The 22,909-nt window shown below is 40.0% G+C and overlaps 1 protein-coding gene across 7 annotated transcripts in view; it reads left to right on the forward strand.

The window, feature by feature from the left end:
• The first annotated feature begins 20,067 nt into the window (after positions 1-20,067).
• RBMS1 (RNA binding motif single stranded interacting protein 1) overlaps positions 20,068-22,909 on the forward strand; it is a 142,654-nt gene continuing 139,812 nt past the window's right edge. For 3 of the 7 annotated variants that reach the window (XM_059475494.1, XM_059475495.1, XM_059475496.1), the window contains exon 1: positions 20,073-20,339. In XM_059475494.1, coding sequence (XP_059331477.1) covers positions 20,265-20,339 — 75 coding nt within the window. In that variant the 5' untranslated portion in view covers positions 20,073-20,264. Of the gene's footprint in view, positions 20,340-22,909 lie in introns of all 7 variants that reach the window. The other 4 variants (XM_059475499.1, XM_059475500.1, XM_059475493.1 and 1 more) reach the window with 3 other exon arrangements.

Below are 22,909 nucleotides of genomic sequence, written 5' to 3' on the forward strand. Positions count from 1 at the left end.
CAGTTTCTTCATTCTTATTTTTGGCCTGGTTTCTTCTGCATCTTCCTTCATATCTTTATTTACTCTGCCTCACCATCTCTCCTTCAGGTCTCATTTTCAGCCTTCACCTGACATTGAGCCTAGCTCACTAGAGGTCTCAGTCTACTTGTCCAGTCATAATATCTCAATATTCTGACTGGATGTATAGGCTGAGTGGCCTATAATCCAGGCTGTCACCGTACATGTCTGAGCTGTTCTATTGCTTTCCTGTTTTCAGTTTACTTACTGAAGCAGTCTTTTTTGGTCAGTTCTACCTTGAGATCATTCTCTCCCAGTCAACCAGGCCCTCTCTATTCATCTTAAAAACTTTTTGACCCTAACACAACCAGTCTTTCTATTTATTTCCATTTAACCACCCAGTCTTAGTATCACCAGATTCCTTCCTCTGGATTTTCTTTCCTCTTTACCTCCATATGCTCTCTGGTATTCTGCCTGCATTTGTATCTTGCAGCTCCTTGTGCATGTTCTGAGTGCCAACAGGACAGTCTTGGAGAAAGTAAGGCACCTTACAAAGATAATTGCTCAAGGATCTCTCTCCTGCTCTATACCCAGCTCAATTCATACAATGCTCAGCTCAGAGCACACAGGGAGGGTGTCAGGAACACTCCACTGCTCGTGCAGGAGGACCCATACCCACAGGAGCTGGGGACACACAGATGACAGCAGCACTTCTCAAATACTTTGTATGGTTTTAGCTAAATAAAGCTAAGTACTTCATTCTAGGGAAACTTTAATTATGTTAAGTAATAAAAGTTGAGGTTTCTTTTTATGTACCTGTTTGTTTAATTAGTGAAATTGTTCATTTGATATGTTCTCATTTGTGGTTGCATAGCAAACACTTTTATTAGTAGAAGTGTGTTCCGAACATGAAAGGCAAGAGAGAACACAGAAAAGCCTATTAGGAAACATAACTTCCTATGGCCAGAGATGTTTTGCTCTACTTTTGAAGAAAATCAATTTCCCTTCATAAATTGGTATGGCTTCCTGTGTTCTGTGCTCTGAACATACACTCCCTGAACATCTTATGTTGCCAATGGTCCTTTATGCAAGGATTCCTACAGCAATCTTAAATGCTGCTTGTGTATAGCCAAGCACTACATGACAACTAAACACTTTGTTTCTGATAGTGCCCTTTTAATGAGTTGCAGGTGCCACAAACTTCATGTTCCCTTTAGTGCTTTATTGCTTACTGGATGCAATAAAACAGTTGGCACACTGTAAATTATCAAGTGGTAATTATATTCATGGCCTCAATACAAGAAGAAAATCCACTGTTAAGAACATATTTCTTCCAAAATGTGGTAATGAGATGTGTTGCACCTCCTAAGAAGAGCTTGCAGGGTGACTCTCTATTTAGAATACTGCAATCACAGTTCTATTTTCGGCCAGCGTCTCCATGGTCAGAACGGAGAGTGACTCTGTACTCCCAAACATGGATTTCTCATTCACTCTAGGATTTAATTTTTACTCATCCACTAATAGAAGGTAATTCTGTGGTTAAAACTGGAAAGATGTGATATTTATTTACCAGAAAGGTATCAGTGTGATTTTTTCATATGATCTAATTTTTAAAGGTTGAGCTGTGAGCTACAATAACTTGATGGCTTAGCCAGGCTATTCTAGTAGTTTTCCACTGTTCCAAATATCTCCTGTATGTAAAGACTCCATGACAGCCACATCTCAAATGGTAATAGTGTCTCTGAATAGCATAGGATGCTTCCTATCTCTAATAGGCTGCTTTAATATACCAGTCATATAATGATGCTCATCAGTACAAATTACCACTGCAAGGTCAATGAATGTTAATATGTTTCCTGCAACAGAACCTTGAAGAATAATATAATCCCCTCCTCCTCTCTAACTAAGATAATTCCAGGCTGAGTACTGTTCTACAGCAAAATAAATTAAGTAATACTGGAGTGTGTGGCTATGCTGATGGTGATTTTGTAAGAAAAATTATCTCATCTTAAAATTCTCCTCAAGCGTTATAATAATTATTAGTCTTTAATGGTTTCTATAATCTGTGAAAATTCTGTGGTAACTGTAAACAACTAGGATAATTAGGGAGCAATATTCAAAGAAGATTTAATTTAAATCATTTCAGTTTTAATATTTGGAACCTTTCTCCAGGCTGTAAACCTATACCCAAGCAAACAAGTGCGTGGAGTGTATGCAATAGACACACCATGAGAGAGCTGCACTAGATTCTGGCCCTATCATTAAAGAAATTGGGGTTTTAATAAAATTTATTTTTATATATTTTAAGCTACTGTATGTTATACCATTTAAAAAAAGAAGTTATCTGATTTCTTGTTATTTCTTAGATATTTTTTCTTGCTTTTTGGAAAAATACTAATGTACACTGAAAATCAAAGTTAGTTTTTCATATGCAGGCACTAAATCATGAAAAATGTAAAGCTGTATTTGGTACACCTCTATTTAGGACAGTATGTGAAAAATAAGTTCTTAACAGGACCTTCAAGCAGATTAATTTTAATGTATGAATCTTTAATTCAATATTGTCTCCAAAAGTTCTTCAGCAAAGAAAAAAGGCTTTCTGAATATTCTGACCTGTTTTCTTTCACAGCTAACTTAACCACCTGTCATATTTGTAGCAGATAATTAATTTCAGAGCATACAATTAGTCTAGCTCAGAACAGTCTTTGCAGCATACTACCTTCTTATTATTTCTTTATCATGCTTCCCAGCCCATTGACTCATTACTTCTGTTACTACATTTACATTTTACTCTTGGGTGAATCCACAAAATAATAAAATGATAAGATAACAGACTGACACTGCTCATTATGTATTGTAATAACCATAATAAGAGGGATAATCACATCACGCTTATATTTCATGCATACTTCATTGCCTTAAACTCTGGCCTGTGCTCATTGATGATTCACAGGTTTTTCCTTGGTGTTTGCTAGAAGAACTTAATCTTAAAGAAAAAATACATTAAAGAGTAATGGACAATTTATTTGATAATGTAAGGGTAAAATAATGATAAATCGTGACTTGAAAAACACTTCTAAAAACAATGTCTTTATTTAAAATTATATTTCATCATTAAGATGATAGACAAATTAATAAAAATCTGGTTTGCTTCATAGATATATTACAGATACAAAGGGATTCTCATGAGAACAAAAAATGCATAAACCATAGTGTACTGCTTTTTCCTCAATACATAATTCATACATGCAAATGTTCTGCAGATATTTCACTATAAATATAATTAATTGCTGCAGATTCACAGATGAGGCCGTGTGACTGTGCATGCACACAGTGCCAGCCACACTCATTTATGCTGATTTCAGGCTAGAGACTCCTGTGACAAGCATAATAGGTTAAGAGGGGGGGAAAAAATCAGCATTTAGAGACACACAGCATCATGCAATACCATGTAGAAAATTCCTCCCAGAAATGACAGCATTTCCACCAAGAATCTGATGAAAGTGGTCTGAGGTAAAAAAGGAAAGGTCTCTCATATTAATAAATATATATACCAAATAACATTGCATAACATTAGCATACTGCAGTTTGGTTGAATTTATTCTATTGTCACTCAGCAATTATCTCTTTATGTTGTTGCTGATTGTAACCATTGTGAAAACCGAAAATGGGTGTAAAAAGTTTTAATGATATTTTTGATAGCTTTGCAAGGTAGAAGTTCTGTTGCTTTTCTTATGGAAGCTTTTGTTATCAAAACGTACAGAAATTTTAACCACAGACTTGAAAAACAGGGAATTCAGGTTGATAAACAAACATAGGGGCCATTCTGAAAATTCCAAGCAGGGAGGAGCAATTTGGTTGTGGAGGAGGGAGGCAGATGCAGAAGATCTAATAGGCCTCTCCTTTTCTATAGTATGTGATTTCATCACTGATAGCACAAAGCAGCTGTTGCCACAAAGAAAAAATAGATTATGTAGTAAATATTTTTTTGTTGTTTCAAAATTTTAGTATCAACATTGTCTGAATATTAATTAATATTAAATTTAATAATGTTTTTTCTAAGAAGTCAGTAAGACCAGGCACTGACAATGGGATTTTTCATTTCTATGTGGATTTTCGAATTCCTACCTAACATTGTCTCAAAAAAAAAGAAAACCAGTAGATTCCATTTAGTGATTTATTTCCTATGGCATAATCAGGTGAAAAGGATATACCCTGAAATGTCACTATAATTACATAATCAATTTACCTATTTAAACAAGCTGTTGAGTTCAGTCCTTAAAATCAAAATAAACACCTTGATTTTAAAAATCTGACCACTAAAGGCTTCCAATGCCCCCAGCAGGAAATCCATTAATCCCTTTTGAATACTAATGCATTCTCATAAATATTTAGAGATCATATGTTGCCACCTGGAATTTGTAACAAAACTCCAATTTATGTCAGTGTCTAAAGATTGATTCCTGAATAGATTCCTAGAGTGCAACTTTTGGAATTTTTATGATTGCTGTGCTCTGTCTTGTCCATTTCTGTGACTCAAACTTTACAGGAGTTCTCAGATTTCTCTCTTTGTCTTCTATAATGTTCAGCTAATACCTTCAGCCTTGCTTTCTATACCTTTTCTAATGAACTTGATGGCTAGATTTATTTTCTTAAAATTATCTTGTTTATTCTACTTGGAGATAGGTTTGGTATACCAGCACAAGCTTCAGCTTCTTCTATTTTGGTATTATCCACCAAATATCTGCTCAGAACACATTGTCTACATCTTTAGTAGCTTATGCACAATTTCCCACAAGTCAATAGGACACGGATTCAGTGCTCTGCTTACACAGACACTTTTGATATAATTAAAGTGTTTTAGAAGAAAACTCCTATTTTTGTGAGTTGTTACTTAAAGCCAAAAATATTTTTAATGATTTCCCTATATGTATCATAAATGGTACAAAAAGAATCCAAAACAAATCTCAATTTTTGCTGGCAAATCAATGTAATTTTTTTTTTTTTTTGCTAGGTTGTCTTCTTCAACCTGATTCCCTGAAGGAAAAGGGGAAAAAAAACCCTTTAAAATTTTCTATAGAATAAAATCCTACCCATTATTCTTCAACATTCAAAAGCTTATTGCAAATGAAGATTTGTGGGAATATTCTTGTCCAGCAATATCTCTGTTCTTGCTATAAAAAGTTGTTACTATCATTTTTCCTTGCAAATTGACATCCCACACTCTTCTTGTATATCCTTTGAAAAGCAGCAATACTTGCTATTCTACTTTTACCAAGATTGCAGAATTCATAGACTGGTATCCTACTCATTATCTCAAAAGATTTCTTAGGAACTGCATAATCATTCCCATCTTCTTATCTATTTTTTCAGCTTTTTAAGTGCCTCAAAACCAAAAAATCCATCCTATGTATAAGTTAGAATGGCCTTTCTCTTGTGAAAGAATGTGTTAGAATGTTAGTGTTAGAATGTAATCAGAACTCCACCCTGCCTTTGATTATCATTTTGTTTTCTCTGGTTTCTGCAGATCTCATTAAGATTCTAAGAGATCACTCATCCTTTATAAACACCATAACTAAGATACTGTAGCTAAGACTATTTGCAAAGAGTTGAGGACTGAATGAGAAGAAAGATAGATCTTCTTTTTAAAAATATATCTTTTTCTAATTGAGGTCCATCAATTTGCTTAATCAAATAGTTCCTGTAGAGCAACCAATGGAGATATGGAAAAATTCTCTTCTGGAGGCACATATGCTTGTAGAACCCACAGCAAGCACAAGACTAAATGGCAGAATTACAAAGATTCACTGATCTAAATCCTATTCAGAGAGATGCTAGAACTAACTCGCTTAGAGTACCTTTTTTTTCAGTTTGACTTCATCAATTGAGCTTGTTGCTGGGTTATGCTGAAGCTGAGCTATTGCACTGAATTAAAATAAATGTGGAAACTAGCAACAGAGGTTCATTGTTGGGAGACTGCTCTGTGTAAGAGCTGTCTTTGTATTTACAGAAAATAATTCATAGCATCACTATTCACCTATGGGTGTTTACCATGGTCTATAGAATAGCTATGTTCAGTAGAGCTATTATTGTTTTATAACATACTTGAGTTGTCATGGACCCATCACAAACTCCAAGGCCAACTGGGAGGATCAGCACTGATCCCATCATTCTTGGTGTTTGGTGCCAATGCTGGAGAGCAACATTTTCTCTGAAGAGCCTTTCCATGCCTTTCTAAGAGCTTGGGTGTCATCCAGAAACAATGTTCTGAAGTTGCACTTTGTGTGCATCCTTTAGTAATTCTTGACCCTGGTGCTGAAATTGTGGAAGATTACTTGAAAATAAGCAGAAAGGCAGAAATCTCACCCATTAAATTTCAGCCAGTTTAGTGAAAATCAGATGAATAGAAAAGAAGAAGGAAAGAGACACCAAGCAGTGCCCCCAGGAAGGGAGAGGCTACACGAAGAGCTCAGCAGTGATCAGTGCTGTCACACTGTCACCAGTCTATCAGCTAAAGTTGCCCGGCCTGCAATGAGCTCTGCTCTAGGAACCAGTGGCTGGATCTGCTGGCCCTGGCTGAAGCAGTAGATGGAGGCAGAGGAGTTCTGTGGAGGTGGAATGAGGGTGTCAGGGAATGAGGGTGGCTGGGAACACAGTGGGAACTGGATTTGTCACAGGACTTGTGCAGTCATAAGCGACATGAAGTTGGGTAGCTGGTGGTGAGAGGTTTCCAATGCACAAACACACTGGTAATCAAATTTTGGTGAATGTGCTGTTCATGGAATACTTTGAATTTTATTTCAGTTTAGTTCAAATAGATGCAATAATGAAATTGCTTTGAAAAACTTCCCTGTTTTGCCCACTTTCTTTTTATCTTATCACTTTCAAATTCTTCCACTTTGCAGAAATATATAGATTTTCTTTGTTTTCCATTCTGTCTGTGTAGAGATCTCTGAGTAGAAGTTGATGTGGACTTCATGGCTTCAATTTTTCCTACATTAATGAATTTATATTTGGATCTGTCCCATGTATGAAAGCATTTGTGCCTGCTTTCCCAGTGTGCTGCAAATCCTACTCTGCTCCAGGGCTTTTGGGAAGTGCTTTACAAAGGAAGCCGTCACTGCACAGTCTCTGAGTGCTGTAAACTGTTAGTAAGGAAGCAGTGAACCAAGGACAGCTACAACAGGAGAACATGGATTTTGCAGCTTGAATGAAGAGGCAGAGGAGCTTTAAAGGTTTATGCCCTCTATGTCACTCATTCTTATTTATCTTACGTGTTCAGATGTGGACACACCAACTTTGAGTTATTCTGGATTGTGCCTTCAAACAAGGCCAAGGTGAAGTACTTGCCAGCATGGAATGCTCACATGCTGTTGAAAGGGCCCTCCACAGCTCCAAAGAGAGATCCACACCTCATACCTATAAGGCTCTTCACCACTGAAGAGCTGTGGTGAAGTTAAAAAGTAAGAAAGAAAGAAAAGTAAGGTTTTAGCAGAAATTTATTTCCCTTCTTGAGAGTGTAGATGCACTGTCCGTGTTCAGAAAGGTTAAGGTGTGGTGAATGAATCACTATAATTAATTCTTATATATTATCAATGAACTGTGCTTAAAATTTCTAGTGGGCTGATTGAGATAATGCTATGGAGAATGACTGGCATTTCATCCTGTCATCTCTTCACCTGCTCCTACTCCTGTGAGGATGCCTGGGAATATTTTTTTGTTGAAAAAAAGCAGACCACAGAGTCAGCATTTTTGCCCTCCATCCCTGTACTTCTCTCATGACCAGGTGGAGATATTAATTTTCATCTCCAACAAAATGTGATGAAAGCATTAATTTTAAACAGATGGAATATATGTAAATTGGGCTTGCCTATTGTTCTCTACTTTTACCTTCTCTGTTTATACCATCTGTTCTGGGTCTGTGTTAGTTTAGATTGTAATCCTTTTGAAGGAAGAAATAAAGCATCTTATACAAAGCATCATTAATATGTAGCAAGTAATAATGACAATGTAACTGGGAGATCAGTTAGTTCCTTACTATTATCATACCCTAGATGTTTTTATTAATGTTTGCCTTGTAATCTGCATATTTCTGAATTTTTTTCACTAAGGCAAATTATTTAAAGCATGTTTTCTGCTAAAATATTTACAGGACAAATATTTCTCTGCTGTTTCACAGTTTAATGCATGACACTATTGAAATTAAGGGGAAACATTAATTCAGGGTAGGCTTGTGTTGGTTAAAATTTTTTTAAAAGCATTCTAAGTTTATGCTTTCTTTATATTCAGAGACTTTCACCTTTTTTTTTTCTTTTGTGTGTTAGCATTTATAATTGCCTGAGACTTCTTGGGCTTTGTTGGCACTGGGACTGGCAGCACCAAGGTACCCTGATTAGGGCTATTTTGTGCAATACTTCCTGCCTTGCCAAAGCCAGGAAGTGCTAACACCCCTGCAGAAATTTCTCAAGTTTCATGGCCCAAAGCTGTTCAACAAAGCCACTGAGCTTTCCTGATGCTAAATGCTAACTGAGCTAGGCTTTTTTTATGTTTGCCTGCCATTAGCACTGTGCCTAAAATGGTGCCAGTTTGTCCATTTGAATTGTTGGCTGTCCTTGAAGACTAAACTCCTGTGCTTACTTAGTCTTTCAGTGGGACAACCACAGTTCTCCAGCTTCTTTGCAGTTTTTGTCCAATGCATCCCAATTAATTTCCTGGAATAACCATGAAATAAGCATCTTGGGAAGTCACAGTTTAGGCTGAGCTGGCTAACTCTTTATGGTGTGACAGAGGTAGGTCACTTGCAAGCAAGTTAGGGTGAGGCACTGTTCAGAATCTTCCACAAGTGTAAAACAGAACTGTCAAACATGATGGTTTGGAAAGATAATTACCTCTGTGCAGCTCTCTTTTCTCTCTCTTTTTTCTTTTTTTGTTTCTTGTACAAAAAATATTTCCCCTTGCTGTGAGTACACAGCTACTGAGAAAAGGACAGACATCTCAAGGAACCTTTTTTAAGGAAGAAACAGGTTGTAAGAATTTGGAAGTCCATGGCAAATTATTACTGTGAATACCAGTGCTGAGTAAAAATGTTTGTCCATAAGACCTACAAGAATCTTTTGTGACAGAGGCCTGATGGAGTTCTATGCTATGCTAAATGCAGAACAATCCAGTGGTTTAGAGTAGTAGTTTTTTTACCTTTATGTGTAAGACAAGACTTGATAGTGAGATCATTATATAATTTATCTGAGAGCACATCTTGCAACTTCTTTTTCTAACCCAACAAAATAGTGTTTCATGTCTCCACCTTAAGGAGAGACAGGTCTGGTTTTTTGTTTGTAAGCTGGTTTAAGGGAAAAGGGAAAGAAAAGATCCATAGGTATGAAGCTTTAAAGGGAAAACAGTTCTTTCTCCATAAGGTCTGCCCCTATCCCCACCTTTTTCATCTATAACTTTCAGAAACCAAACTCCAGATCTGCAGAACTCCAGAGAGAAAAGAGCCTGCTCGTATTCTTCCTGGAGAAGGGAGTCAAAACAGCAAGACAGCAGACTATAAAAACAAAGTGACACAGAGGAAATAAAGCCTTTTTTTCCCATCCTGTGTGAGCTTAGGTGCATTTAAAAAAAACCTACAGCTTGCTGGAATCCTGTGCTCCATCTTCTTTGTTGTCAGTCTATTCCCAGAGGGATGGAGTCCAAAGTCTACCACATCTGCTTCCTCTTTATGAATAAGCTCTTTACAAGTTGTCTCCTTAAGCCAGTTTTATAGATAAAAGTGACACCTTATTCATTCATTTTTTCATAAATTGTAAGCATCTATATTTTTAAGATCCAAAGAACCATAATATACATGACCCCTTATCTCTGATCCTTCAACCATTTAAACTAATCTAATGGGAAAGGATCAGAGATGGGGAGATAAACAGGGACAGCAGCATGGAAAGAGTTGTGCAAGTAAAAGTAACTGGATGACTGTCACACCTATGAAAAGGACTATTCATAAGAATTGGATCATCAGACACAAGGCAAGGCCAAATGACCCATGTTAAAAGATGTGTAATGCTTACCTTTGAGCAATAAAATAAATGTTGCTCATGACAAGATATGATCCTTCCTAAGCAATTTTCTCAGCTTCCTGAGTGTACACAAGGATGGAAAAATTGAGACATAAAAATTGACTCTTGGATTTGAATCATGCATGATTGAATGGCAGACTGAAGAGAGGTCATTATGAAGGTCTTGTCTGTGAGCAGCTGTGTGGGCAACTGTGACTAAAGCCATGTCTTACCTTTTCCTTTGACAAACTGAAGAGGCTGAGCTGAAATGTGAAGTCAAATATCAGTGTTCTTCATGCAGACATGTAATTTCTTTCCATTTTAACTATGCTGTTTTGAAAAAAAAGGTCCTCCCTGTTTGGACGCCATTTATTTATGCCTACAAGAATACACATCACACACACAAATGTGCTTAACTGCTCCCAGCTGAGTTAGTTGGTTCATATCTACATTTTGCAAAAGAATTTTATATTTGGCATATGTTTTCTAGCAAAATCTTCACCTCTTTATCCTGCTAAGAAACAAGTTGTTTTACTATATCCTGCTAAGAACATACTTGAAATGGAAAGAAAGAAAAAAATTGAAATTTAAAGGACAATCTATACTTTTTAACAATCTATACTTTTAAAAGATATGGGTTTTTTCCTTTTGCTGGTTACAAGAATCCAAGCACTGTGCTAAAAGCTTTAAAATCTTAAAGTGGTTAAAATCTTGTATAAATATGTTAAAAATATATGGCAAATTTCCTTAGTTCTGTTAAATACTCATGTAAACATATCATCAACAAGCATTCATTTCAGTTATTTTAATTATTCAAATTTTCAGTTCTCTCAGATTAATTTTACTTCCTTTGTGGGTATTTTGAATGCTTAATTGGATTCTGAGATGGGGAAAATGTCCAGGGCTGGTAAGAAAACACACAATTGGTAGCTAAAGAAACCAGTATTAAGTGTATTATATGTGGTGACCATGATTAAAACAAATAGTATGAAAAAAATATGAAAAGGTAGAAGGGCTTTCAGCATGGTCTGATGTCTCTTTCTTTTTAAATACAAATGAAAAATAAAGAACAAAGCCTATTTTATTTTATTTAGCATTCAGAATGATGTCGTTGTGTCCTTGCCTATGACAGGAGGGTTGGGAATAGATATTTAAGGTCCCTTCCATCCAAACGGACCTTATGGTCATTTCCACCCAAACCATTCTGTGATTCTGTCACCAACGGGGCGTGCAGGCAGGCCAAAATCCGGCAGGTTTATAGGGATGGAAACATCGGCTCTTGGAGCCGAGAAGGAGCCAGGCAGGGAGCGGTGCCGTGGGAGCTGCGGGCTGCTCCCTGTCCCCCCGGGAGCCCATCTCCCGCCTGGCCCCTCGCGGCATGGAGCGTTTCAGCAGAGGGGACAGGAGTACCAAGGCCGGGCCGGTGTTGCCCGGTGCCGAGCGGAGCCCCTCGGCCTCTGCCGATACCGAGCCCCCCGCGCCTCCCTCCCGGGCTGCCGGCGCGCCAGGGGGCGCTGTGCCCGCTCCGCCCGGCCCGCCCGCAGCCGCGGCTCCCCCGCCGGGGCCCGGCCCGGCATGGCCGGAGCTGCTGCCCCACAGAATGTGCCGAGCTGGGAGGGACCCAAGGGTCATCAGCTCCCTGCCCTGCACAGCAGCCTCGCCAGGAGCCGCCCCGTGTGCCCGAGCGCTTTGTCCGAACGCTCCCTGGACTCTGCGGGCTGCGCTTGTGGGCGCTCCCTGGGGAGCCTGTCCCAGCGCTTTCCTAATATCCAACCCAAACCTGCCCTTATGCAGCTTTTTCCGTCACTGTCACCACGGGGAAGGCTCAGCGCTGCCCCTTCTCTCTCCCTTGTGAAGAAGCTGCAGGCTGTGATGAGGTCCGAGTACCAATGCCCACGCCATCTGTCCAAGTCACTGCTGCTCCTGCCTGCCAGGGCTGTCCCACGCACAGAACTGTGTGACACTCTGAAAATTCTGCCCTACAGCTGTTGTCACAGATGATGACATTCCTTAGGTTTTGTAGGGAGTCTGAGGTTGTAAATGAACTACAAATTATAATAAACTAAAACGATAAAATCTTTGTGAATTCCTAATATATTTGGTAAGCCGCTATTAAAGTATGAAAATCTGAAACTATAAATTTTAAAGATGATCGCAAGGTTTATCAAATACTTGCTAGTCTCTAAGTCCTCTGGGAAAAAGTTATTAATGTTCTTCATTGCTAGAGATGTGTTGATCACAGCTCAGACTTTGCCCTGTTTATTTACAGTTTTTAGGTCCCCTTGGAATGTATGTTTGGAGATTTAATGTCTTTATGTCTCCACTAGTGAAAATGGAAGCAAAAGTATTTTATATACATCAAATTATTTTTGAAGAGAGTCAAAATTCATAAAATGATGCAATAAATACTGCTGGCATCTGATAGAAATATTATCCCACAATCAGTGAGTACTTTCATAAGTTTCTCAGTGGATTAAAGCCCCAGAGACCAGAACTGCAAATGTAATATTTTTGTTTGGGTAGCTTTCCACCAAAATAAATAGACATTGGTTTATAGAGAGTTATTGTGAAACACAAGACCTGGAAAGGTTTTTAAATGCTATGAACATTTTGCTGTCTATCTGAAACACTTTTTTGGTATAACAGTGTTTCTGACAGACGTGAAATCCTAGGGAAGGGAAGAACTATATTAAGATAAGACTCATAATTTAGGAAACAAGACAGATATGAAACAGTTAAACCTACAGATGAGAATTCAAAGGTTTTTTTAGTGCATTCATTTATTTATGTTAGAAGCAACAAATTCATTAGGCTTCATTAGGAGAACTAGTCTTGGAATCAGAAAATCCAAAATTATAGGGGGTTTTTTTGTTGGTTTTTTTTTGTTTGTTTTGTTTTTCCCCTAATATATGTTGTTATTTTATTTCTATTGTTTGCAACAAAAATTATGTCCTTTATAATCTTGTAACAGTCACACAGATCTTTCTTATCCCAGTTTCATGTCTGTGAATGCCCTAAAAAATAGTTTCAGAATACTATTGTGAAAATGAATCAAAAAAATACTGTAACATTATCACAGTAAAAGGATGGCTTATAAATATAATAAATGTTTATTATTAAATGCAAAAGTTTTTTATCTTCTCAGTCAGGAATTTGGCATGTCCTGAAACATCACAAAATGGACCCAGAAGAATCTCAATTTATCAGATTGACACTCTTCCTCTATCAGTTTTCAGAAATAAAAAAACTTTTTAATCACCTGAAAAGTACACCAAAAGTGGGACATCTACCTGGTTCTTAGTTCCAGAGATTCCCATCAGCACTGGCATTGCTGTCTGCCAGACAGGGGAGAATAAATGGAGTTGCTCAACTTTGCTTTGTCAATATTGCATGACTTGAGGACTATTTCAGCAGGGAGTGCTGGGGCTTCCACAGCAGGGTCATCAGTTAGAATGAGCCACCCCAACTTGACTGAAGAGCTGGCATTTCATCTAGACCACAGAGATGGATCCAAAGCCAAGGAGAAATCTTCCGTTTTTACAGGAGATCAAGGGTGCTGACACTTTAATGTTTTTCTGAATTATGCAGTAGGGACACATCACCTATTAGTTCTGACAATATATTGCACTGTGTTAATCTGCATGTACACAGGCAGAGTGTCCAGCATTTACAAATAGTCTGTAATAAACATGACATATTATGAGTGAAGCTCAAATACATGGACTAATTCAAAATGGCAATGTGGTCTGGTCATTTTCTGTGTAAAGAAAATCAAATAAAAATAGCACTGATAGGTATCTGTTGAGATAAATACTGTGTTTGGCTCATGTGAAAAAGGGGGTTCAAATGTTCAATAAAATGACTTATTCTCTGGTTTCATTAAATTACAAATTTAAGACATCAAAAATGTAGAACTAATGATTATGGGTAAATAGCCTATGCTTTTTGAATTATTCATGTGTTTTCTTAAGGGAAGAAAGCTCATGCAATTGTTTTCCCTATTCACCTTCGTCATCCCTTATGCAATCATAATTTTTGAAGCCTTCAGGACATTTCAGTGAAAGATGATGGCAGAGCAGAGGTCACAGCTAGGAATGACCCTGAAGGCTGCTTGAAAGTCAGTAGGTGGGGAAGGGCAAGGAAACTGGTGTGCTGCTTGAGAGCCCCCAGGTGGGGTTCAGCCTGGGCCATGTGGCCGTTCAGCCAGCCCGTGAATTAAACCAGCTCACCCTTATGTGGGGCAGCTCAGGGTGTTGCTGTGTGTGATGGAAGCAGCAGGAGGAGTTTGAGACACTGGAAAGATTTGCTAGGTGGTTTATAAGCTGTAGAACTTGTATATAATACAAGTGTGTATAAAATGGAAGGTGGACATTTCATGCTGTGGAATAGTTTTATTCAAAAAAAAAAGGAAAATTTAGAGGCATTTAGGGTCATATTGGAATGAAGCCTGGATGTTGTATCCTTCACTTGCTTAAGATGTGGCTAAAGACAGTACAATATGTCCCTAAAGTTTGCAGAAACAAGATGGCTGTTGTCTGTGTTAATTAAACTTTCAATTTTTGTTTGCATGGCACGAAAACCCCACGTGTGTTTCCAATTATCTATAAATATTTAAAATCAATGGTTTGAATTCCATCAGGACCAACCATGGTTGGTTGGTCAAGCTGGTAAAAAGACACCCACCATTATTCTTATTATACTGCAGCCAAAGCAGGCTGGCCTTGGTGTTTAAGGAGAAAGGGGAGGAATGGCAAATACTGCTCTGAAACTGACATGAGAAAACTGAAAGGGAATGTCTTAATGAAAGAATTGTAGCTGGTCAATATTTTATAGAGGTACAATTATTTTGTTCCTTGTTCATCTGCTTGCACAGTGAAGAGAGACTATTGCCAGAGAGACTCCAGGATAGTTAGGAGCTGTGTGGGATGGAAGTTTCTGGTAAATAATTTATGAATAGTAGTGGGATTCTTAACTACTTCCACCCTAGAGTGAGCATAGTCATGTAATACAACTCACTTTTGCCATCAGTGAGAAGACTATTTGCATAAAATATGTATTAAAAAGATCTATAGGGCTGGACCAACAAGAGGTGCCTCTCAACGTTTTATGGAGAATGCTGGAAAAAACCAAATTGCTCTTAGCATGCAATAATCTCTGTTAGGTGGGCATCTTGGGATAAACCAGAATATAGAAAATATAGAAAATGGGGCACTTATGTGGGAAAATATACTCTCAGACCTATCTAAACATGAGGAAAAGGTTATCACCCAAATTCATGGTGATATGTTTAGTTGCAAACACAACCTGGGCAGTCTGGAGGCATCTTTTGTGGGCGTGCATTGCCAAAAGTGCAAGCATTGCTGGGTGGGCATGAAACCATGAAAGAGGCAGCTCAAATGCAGAGTATGTTAAATGCTTGCATGTTAGTGCCAGTTAAATACTTCACTTGCACAATCTTAGAATACTGTATAGCCCTGTAGGTTTTCAGAAGTCAATTACGCTGCCTGCAGCTGTCAGGAGCAGCTGAGCCAGTGCAGTGCATGGCTCAGCTGTAAGGATAAACAAGGGCACGCTGCATTCAGCAGTGTTCCAGGGAAATGCTCTTACACCAGCACAGCTACTGTAAAACTACAGAGTTGTAGTCACTCTGTTGAAATAAATATTTAAGAATTTGCTGAAAGGGTTAATAGCCACTAAAGCTAGAGAGCTGATTTAATTGATGACAACAATCAAGTGCTTTTCATCTTGGTGGCCCATGAACAATGGCCGTTTATTTAGCCTTTGTGCTTGAGTGTGGCCTAGTGCGACCCAAATTGAAGAGTCTTTCATTTGTGTTGCAAAGCAGTCAAGGCCCTCTGATGGGGCTAAGGGTGGCATTACAACAAGGAGGTTTTGCAAGTAATTGGAACAGTGTGTGTTGAAGGCAAGAAGTTTTGGTGGACAGCTTAAACCTCACTGCATTTCTGTAGCCCTAACGTGCTGTCTGAGGATGTAAAATAGACTCTTGTTTTGTTAACAGTTGTCTGTGAATTAGGATGCAGTACCTGGCCTCTCTGCATTCACAGCTGATGCACTGCTGCTGCTTCCATTTGCTTTATTCCTTTTATGTGAATCAAACCCGGCAGATTCTTAGGGAGTGATTGTGGTGCCCTGTGCAGGCAAAGAATGGGGTAAATGTTTGACACAGTTTGCAAACAGAAGTAAGGCACAGGGTAATTTAGCGACTTGCACACCCTCTCACCCACATGCGGTGGTACATGTGGTTTCGAAGAAACTCGAAAAAATCTCCCAAAACTCAAGCTAGTATCTTAACTGGGAAAAGAAATCTTGTTCAAATATCCCTGACTGTGTCAGAGTAATAACGATTTCAGCATAAACATGTCTGTCTCTTTCACTCAACCAATGCAAAGACCACAAATGGTGCACAGTACAGCAGTTCCCTTGGTTCCTGAAGTGAGTTGATTTAAAGACATTTCCCTCCTATTCTGCATTGCATTTGACTTTTTCTGCCTTCGAGTAGAACTCCTGATATTTAAGTTAATCTGTACAGCACGAATGGGATTTCTCTCACAACACCGTTAGAGTCAGTGCATAACCAATGATTGGGTACAGCTGAGTTGCCCTAAAACTCCTCTCAATGGCAGCACATACAGCACTTGTCAGGAATTTGCAACAAGAACTCAACTGTATTTTCATCGTGTTAGAAAATATCCATGATAAAGAAGTAATGTAAAGGAAAAACCCCTAGAATTCAATAAAATTTAATATTGTTTCATTAATACTCAGTGTACTCTGGTCATAGACAAAATTATGGAGTACTGTGTTCCTTAACATTTTGTAGGAAGTCAGCTTTTTACTCTTTTGTGTATCTACTTGCTTCCAGAACACATCTCAGTGTTTATCTTCCTTCTTAATCCTATACCTTGGTGGTGCATAAATGGGGGAAGCATTTTAAATCTTGTGAGTATTTAGTCATGATGACAGGAGTTGGTACCACCAGACGGCATAAATTATTTCAATTTAAAAGTTTTTATGTGCCCTTGCAATTAACATAAAATAAGTAATTAAATCCAAACATTTCCATTAGTATGAAAAGTTAAGAAATTAGTAATTTGATTTAAAATTTCACATGCAATGACATCCTGTCTGTATTGCACAACTTGCATTCATATTACTAAGTTGGCTAAATAATGAACATATTAAAAAGACAGAAGCAAAGATTGCCTTGTGTGATGTTAGATTTGATTTTTTTTTTGACCCCAGATTTCTTCATAGATTAATTCAGTAAACACTTTGATGATAATTAAAAAAAAAAATACTCTAACTGAAGCTCATGTAAATTATTCCAATAAAATAATTCTATCTTCTAAGCTTTTTTAAAATAAAAACTGAGTAATATTTTCAAATTCTTAATGATCATCACTGGGATCACTGCACTGTAAAAATTTGCAGTATTAAGTTGCAGGCTTATTTTTTTAATTCAATGGTAAATATTAAACTATGAATTTTGAACTTCTTTAATGTCAGTTTCACAGATATTCCAATGGAAGAACATCTTTAATTAGAAAATATTCTGGTTGCAAATGGAACCAAATTGGTTTCATCATTACATTAACAGTGATACATGTTTGGGGATGAGATCAATCTTTATAGCAAAATACTTTGTTTGAGAAAGTTCTAGGAGAGACTGGGAAGGAACTTGGAGATCAGCTTTAGCTGTTATGCTTGAAATCAAATACTCTCTTAGCCAGATTTGCTCTTTCATCACTTCCAGGAGCCAGAGTGCATTACTGCTCCTCTTGCTGGCAGCCGTCAGCCATTACCTATAACTTGACACAGTCAAGCTGGAGACTGTTGCAGTTGTAAATGCTGGAATTATATAGGCTGCATTTCCCCTCTCCTATTTCCTGAAGTTTTGGTTTTTTTTTTTTTTTTCTTTTCCTTCTGGATGCTTCTCTCCTCATTCAGGATTACACAATATACTTGTGACAACCACAGTTGCTGTTTACAAGAAAATGGATTCTAGGAAAACACTTTTAATTTCCAGATGTCTTCAGTATAATGTTTTCTTTCAGATCTCATTCTTTCCTTCTCCTCAGGAAAATCCCCACAAAATGCATCAATCAGTCTTTATTTCTTCTTTTTCCTTGTTTTGTTTCTTTTAAAAGGAAACTAAGTGTACTAGCACCCGTAACCTGTCAGCTTATGAGAGGCCAGCACCACATTCTTTGTAGTTCAACCAAGAACTTCAGACCACAATTTGGCAGTTCTCAAAGCAGTCTACAACAGTATCCTCACGTATCTGGGCTGTAGTAACACATTTCCCCATGAAGTTCTGAAACTTAATTTCTGCTGTCCTCTGACAACGCTCTACCCTGGAGCCACATTACCTGGCATTCTTTGGAGATAATTGCTGCCTGTGTGCTTTTTCCACTGCATAAACGCCAGTAAACAGAAGACAGCTGATTTTAGCCATGGCCATTTCAGCTTCTCCAGATGCACATTCTTAACTCTCTCAAATACCTGATATTTCTGTTCTGTTCAGCTTTCCTCTGGCTTTAATTTTTGTCCCTCTCACAGAAGACATTACCAACTCCCATGTTTTTTGTTTCTCCTTGTTTTCATAGTAATTCTAGCCGTGTGCTGAAAAACCAAAAACCACCCCAAAACCATACAAACAAACCCCCAAACCTAACCAAAACTCAAAAGCTCCCATGCCTTTTCTGGAGAAAACGCCTTTTCCCAAAGATGCCACTAGTACTTTAATCTGTGTAGACTGCAAAGTGTGTACAATTCTCTTCCCTGGAAAGAAAAAACCCCAAACTTTTTAAGTGATCTTAATAGCTGGCAAGGAGAGCTGCAATGTCATTTGCGTAATTGTCCTCTGCTCAGCAGGAATTTGGAAGACTGTCTGCAGTTACCTCTCATTGCTCAGCCTGCACCAGGGATTCATGGCTGCACAAAGGCTGCCTTTGCTATCACCCTGGGATGCCTGTACATCCTTCAGGTTTTTAATATTTCTTTCTGCTATTATCACATTTAGTTTGGCTGATGTTAATAAAACCAGGAGTTTTGGTGGGCCTTATACACATTTTAGTAATCAAACAGTGCTGCAATACAAAAACGATTGTGATTAGTGTGACAAAGAAATGGCATCTGCTTAATGCTCTGAGGATCAGCTTATCTTTGGTTGAAAAGAGATGGATTTGTCAGAAATAAACCACTGGACTGAGTTTTTTACACTCAACAGTAGAGCATATTATGCTGCCAGTCCTAAGTTCTAATGTTCAGGAAATCAGCTCTCTCAGAGAAAATATTCAAGTGAAAAAAATATAGTTATTACTGTCTAGAACAGGAATGTTTCCTGTTGGAGAACTCAGCACCACTGGCTGAAGTGCAAATTTAAGAACGTGCAATGGGGCAGACGGAGAATTTGGTCTGGCTTTGTGGCTGCTGCTCTATAAATGATTTTAGCACTGCAGTCTCTTCTGCTCCGGCAGATAAACGCACCCTGTACCGTCAGGCGGAATTGAAGCCAAATTTGGTTTTCCAAAATTGTACCCAGTTTTCCTCTCCAGCTTGTGCCCCGCACCACTGTTCAGCAGCGGGATGCACAAAAGAGGGAAGGCGATAACAAAGCATAACCAGGCTAATTAGGTCAGAGCCGAGCCGGGCGCGATGCGGCCACTGCAGCCTTCCTCCTCCTCCTCTCCTCCAGAACGTGAAAGCTCCGCTCCGCTCCCGCCGGGCACCGCAGCTTTCCCCGGCGCTGGAGCGGCCCTCGGCCCGAGCGGCGCCCCCCGCCCCGGGGCTGCCCCGCCGCGGGGCCAGGGCTGGGGCTCGCCCCGGGGCCGAGCGGGGCTAAGCGCCTCCCCTCGCCCCCGTCCCCCGCCCCTCCGCCAGCCCTGCCCCGCCGCCTGGCACCGCCGCGCCGGCCCCGAGCGCTCCCCGCGCCGCCGCTCCGCTGCCGCTGCTGCTCGGCCCGGCCGGGCGGGGACTTGGCAGGAACTCCCGGGCAGAGAGCGAGAGTGCCTGCCCCCGCTCCGCTCCGCTGTGGCTTTTGGGTGGAGGAAGGTCTGAGCTCGGCCGAGGAGCAGCAGCAGCCGCCGCCGCCGCCGGAGAGGAAGAGGCAGAAGGGGAGAGAGAGAGACGGAGAGGCGGCTGGAGCCCCCCAAAGTACCCCCCCATCCCTGCACTGCAGGCTACATTTCCAGCTTCATGGGCAAAGTGTGGAAACAGCAGATGTACCCCCAGTACACCACCTACTACTACCCCCAGTATCTGCAGGCGAAGGTAGGGTCCGGCACGCCAGGCGGCGCGGCGGGTCTGGCGCTGGCCCCGCTCCGGGCGGCCGGACAGGGCCGGGCCGGGCGGGAGCTCCGCGGCTGGGGCACGGCCCGGGGGAGGCGGGCAGCTTGCGCCGGGGGACGGAGACAGGAAAGAGCCGGCAGCCCCTTCCTGCCGCCCGCCGCCGCCCCGGGAGCCCCCGCCGGGCTTCCACCGCTTCTCCTCGCTCCCGACCGTGCAGCCTCCGACCTGACTCCCCTCTCGCCTTTCCCCTCCCGCTGTCGGTCCCTCCTCTTCCCCGGGGCTCTCGGCGTGTCTCCTCCTTCCCAACCGCGTCCTCGGCCACCCCGCCGCAGAGCGGAGCGCTGCGGGCCGCGCTCCCGCTGCCTTCGCCCGGCGCAGCCCCCGGAACGCGGGCAGAGCAGCCAAGTTGGGCCGGCGGGGGCTGCCATGGCCGTGCCTCAGCCGCGGCGGGGCTGCTGTGACATCCCCGGGGGTGGCAGGGCGTGCTTACTGCTGCGATGGAGATGGCCGTAATTCCAATTAAATACGGGCACTGGGGAAGCTGTCGGATTCGGGTGGATACTCATTGTCTGCGGAGTTGGACCTTTGTGAGCTGCCACCTCACAGTTTTCAAACTGGATTAAAAAACGCATTGAGGGTCCAGGTCGTGATGATTAATGTACACGGGTAGCTGCTGTTTGTGGGGATGCTGATGTTAGTGGTTCCTGCGGTGGAGTATCTCCACCTTTTTCCCTTTCTCCTTCAAGTCTTTAAGGGCAGCCAGCCCCACTGCTCTAGAAGCATCATGCTGCAAACTGGCAGATGCAGAGGTGGTTGCATCAGCTGTCTGGAACATTTAGCATAAGCCTTTCCAACCACCAGTGACACTCCTCACAAATCAAAACAGACCCATATGACGCTTCTATGTGTGAACTTTTTTTAGAGGTTATTACCGTGGTGTGGGTTTGGTTGTGATTTTTCTATTTTTTTTGCTATTGAACTGTCTTGCCTCTTTGGCAATCACAGGAAAGAATTCCCTTTATCTGCACACTTGATAGGCTCTTCTTTTTATTGTGTTTGTATTACTGTATTGTGAAATGTATTTTAGACTGCTTGGCTGAAAAATAAATTCCATTTGACAGTCATGAGACATTTTACAAGGCAGCAATGAGGAGGCTTTGAAATGTGCTTTCACATGTACAGAAATTGATAGAAATGTGACGAAGGTCTTTGGGTGATTTGAAATGACTAATCTGTTAAATGTGTAATCGACATCAGGCTAAAGATGGACAGACTATAGCCATTTAAAGATTTAGCTGCAGAGTAATCACTGCAGTAACTGTTTACATATATATTTAATATATATATGTGTATGCATATATTTAATGCATTATTTTAAAGAAAGGTGGAATGTCTAAAGGACAGACTTTTGCATCACATAGCTGTAAGACTGTATGTACATTCTCAAATGAAACACGTCTTTATGCAGAAACTTTTGCCCTCATGGTTTTGTGTGGCAATTGTATGATACAAATCAAGTACATAACGTGGAATATATATGAAGCAGTATCACTTGGCTGATTTGACCTGTAAATAATTGAAGAGGGAGATAAACTGTGATAGCTTATAGTAGTTAGTAAAGAATGATCCTAGAAATCCATGATCCTATGAGAAAACATGATGGACTGTCTTTTGAAAATGTTTCCTGTACAGATAATTTAATATTGATTTGTTTTACAGTCAATGACATCTTCAAACTGCCTTGCAGTCTTTGCTATAAAATTATACAGCCTGAAATTACATTGCTCTGTTTCAGCAGAGAGAACACAGAGCCATTTGACCTACACACATGAAATGAAATATCTGAGATCCAGTGAAAGTTTCCTGTTTTCAGAGATCTTGATTTTATTAAAGAAATAAAAGAAAAATAGGTGTCTTCTTGGTATAGATACAGGGACCAGTGACTGTAGGTTTTGGTACTCAAGTATGCAGAATCCAGTAACATAAGCAATCTTCCCACTATGGATCCCCTCTGGACACATAGAAATATTAATTTAATTCATAGTTTTTAGCTGTTCTGTTCTTTGGGCCCTAAAACAGCTCACTGTCCACTCTATGTCCACTCTTTCAGTAATTCTGGAGATATCTTTGGGTTTTGTTAAACACAAATGATAACAGAGGTGAATCGCCTTTGCTGAATGAGCAATGGGTAACAGTACATGATTATACTGGGGGAGGTAGGAAAATCTCCTAAACCAGAAGTTCTGCTTCTCATCTTATCCTTATTTAAATAAAGATGGAAAATCTGCTGACTAATAATCTGCAAATCAATAACTAGGAGGTGACAGGAATTTCTTGAAGATGGATTTTTCTGCGGAGCACTCAAAAATACTCATTAGATAAATTGCATAAATTCCTAATGGCTCTTTGGGTTAAAATGTTGATGTGGTCAGCTATTTAAATTGATATTAATATGTTACAGATTTTAAAAAACAGATTTTGTATTTGAGTGTTATGATCTTCACAGTCTTATTCATGAAGTATTCAAGCTGGTTCAGTGATATATTCTGTGA

Source organism: Ammospiza nelsoni, chromosome 7, assembly GCF_027579445.1.
Source record: "Ammospiza nelsoni isolate bAmmNel1 chromosome 7, bAmmNel1.pri, whole genome shotgun sequence".
Lineage (NCBI taxonomy): Eukaryota > Metazoa > Chordata > Aves > Passeriformes > Passerellidae > Ammospiza > Ammospiza nelsoni.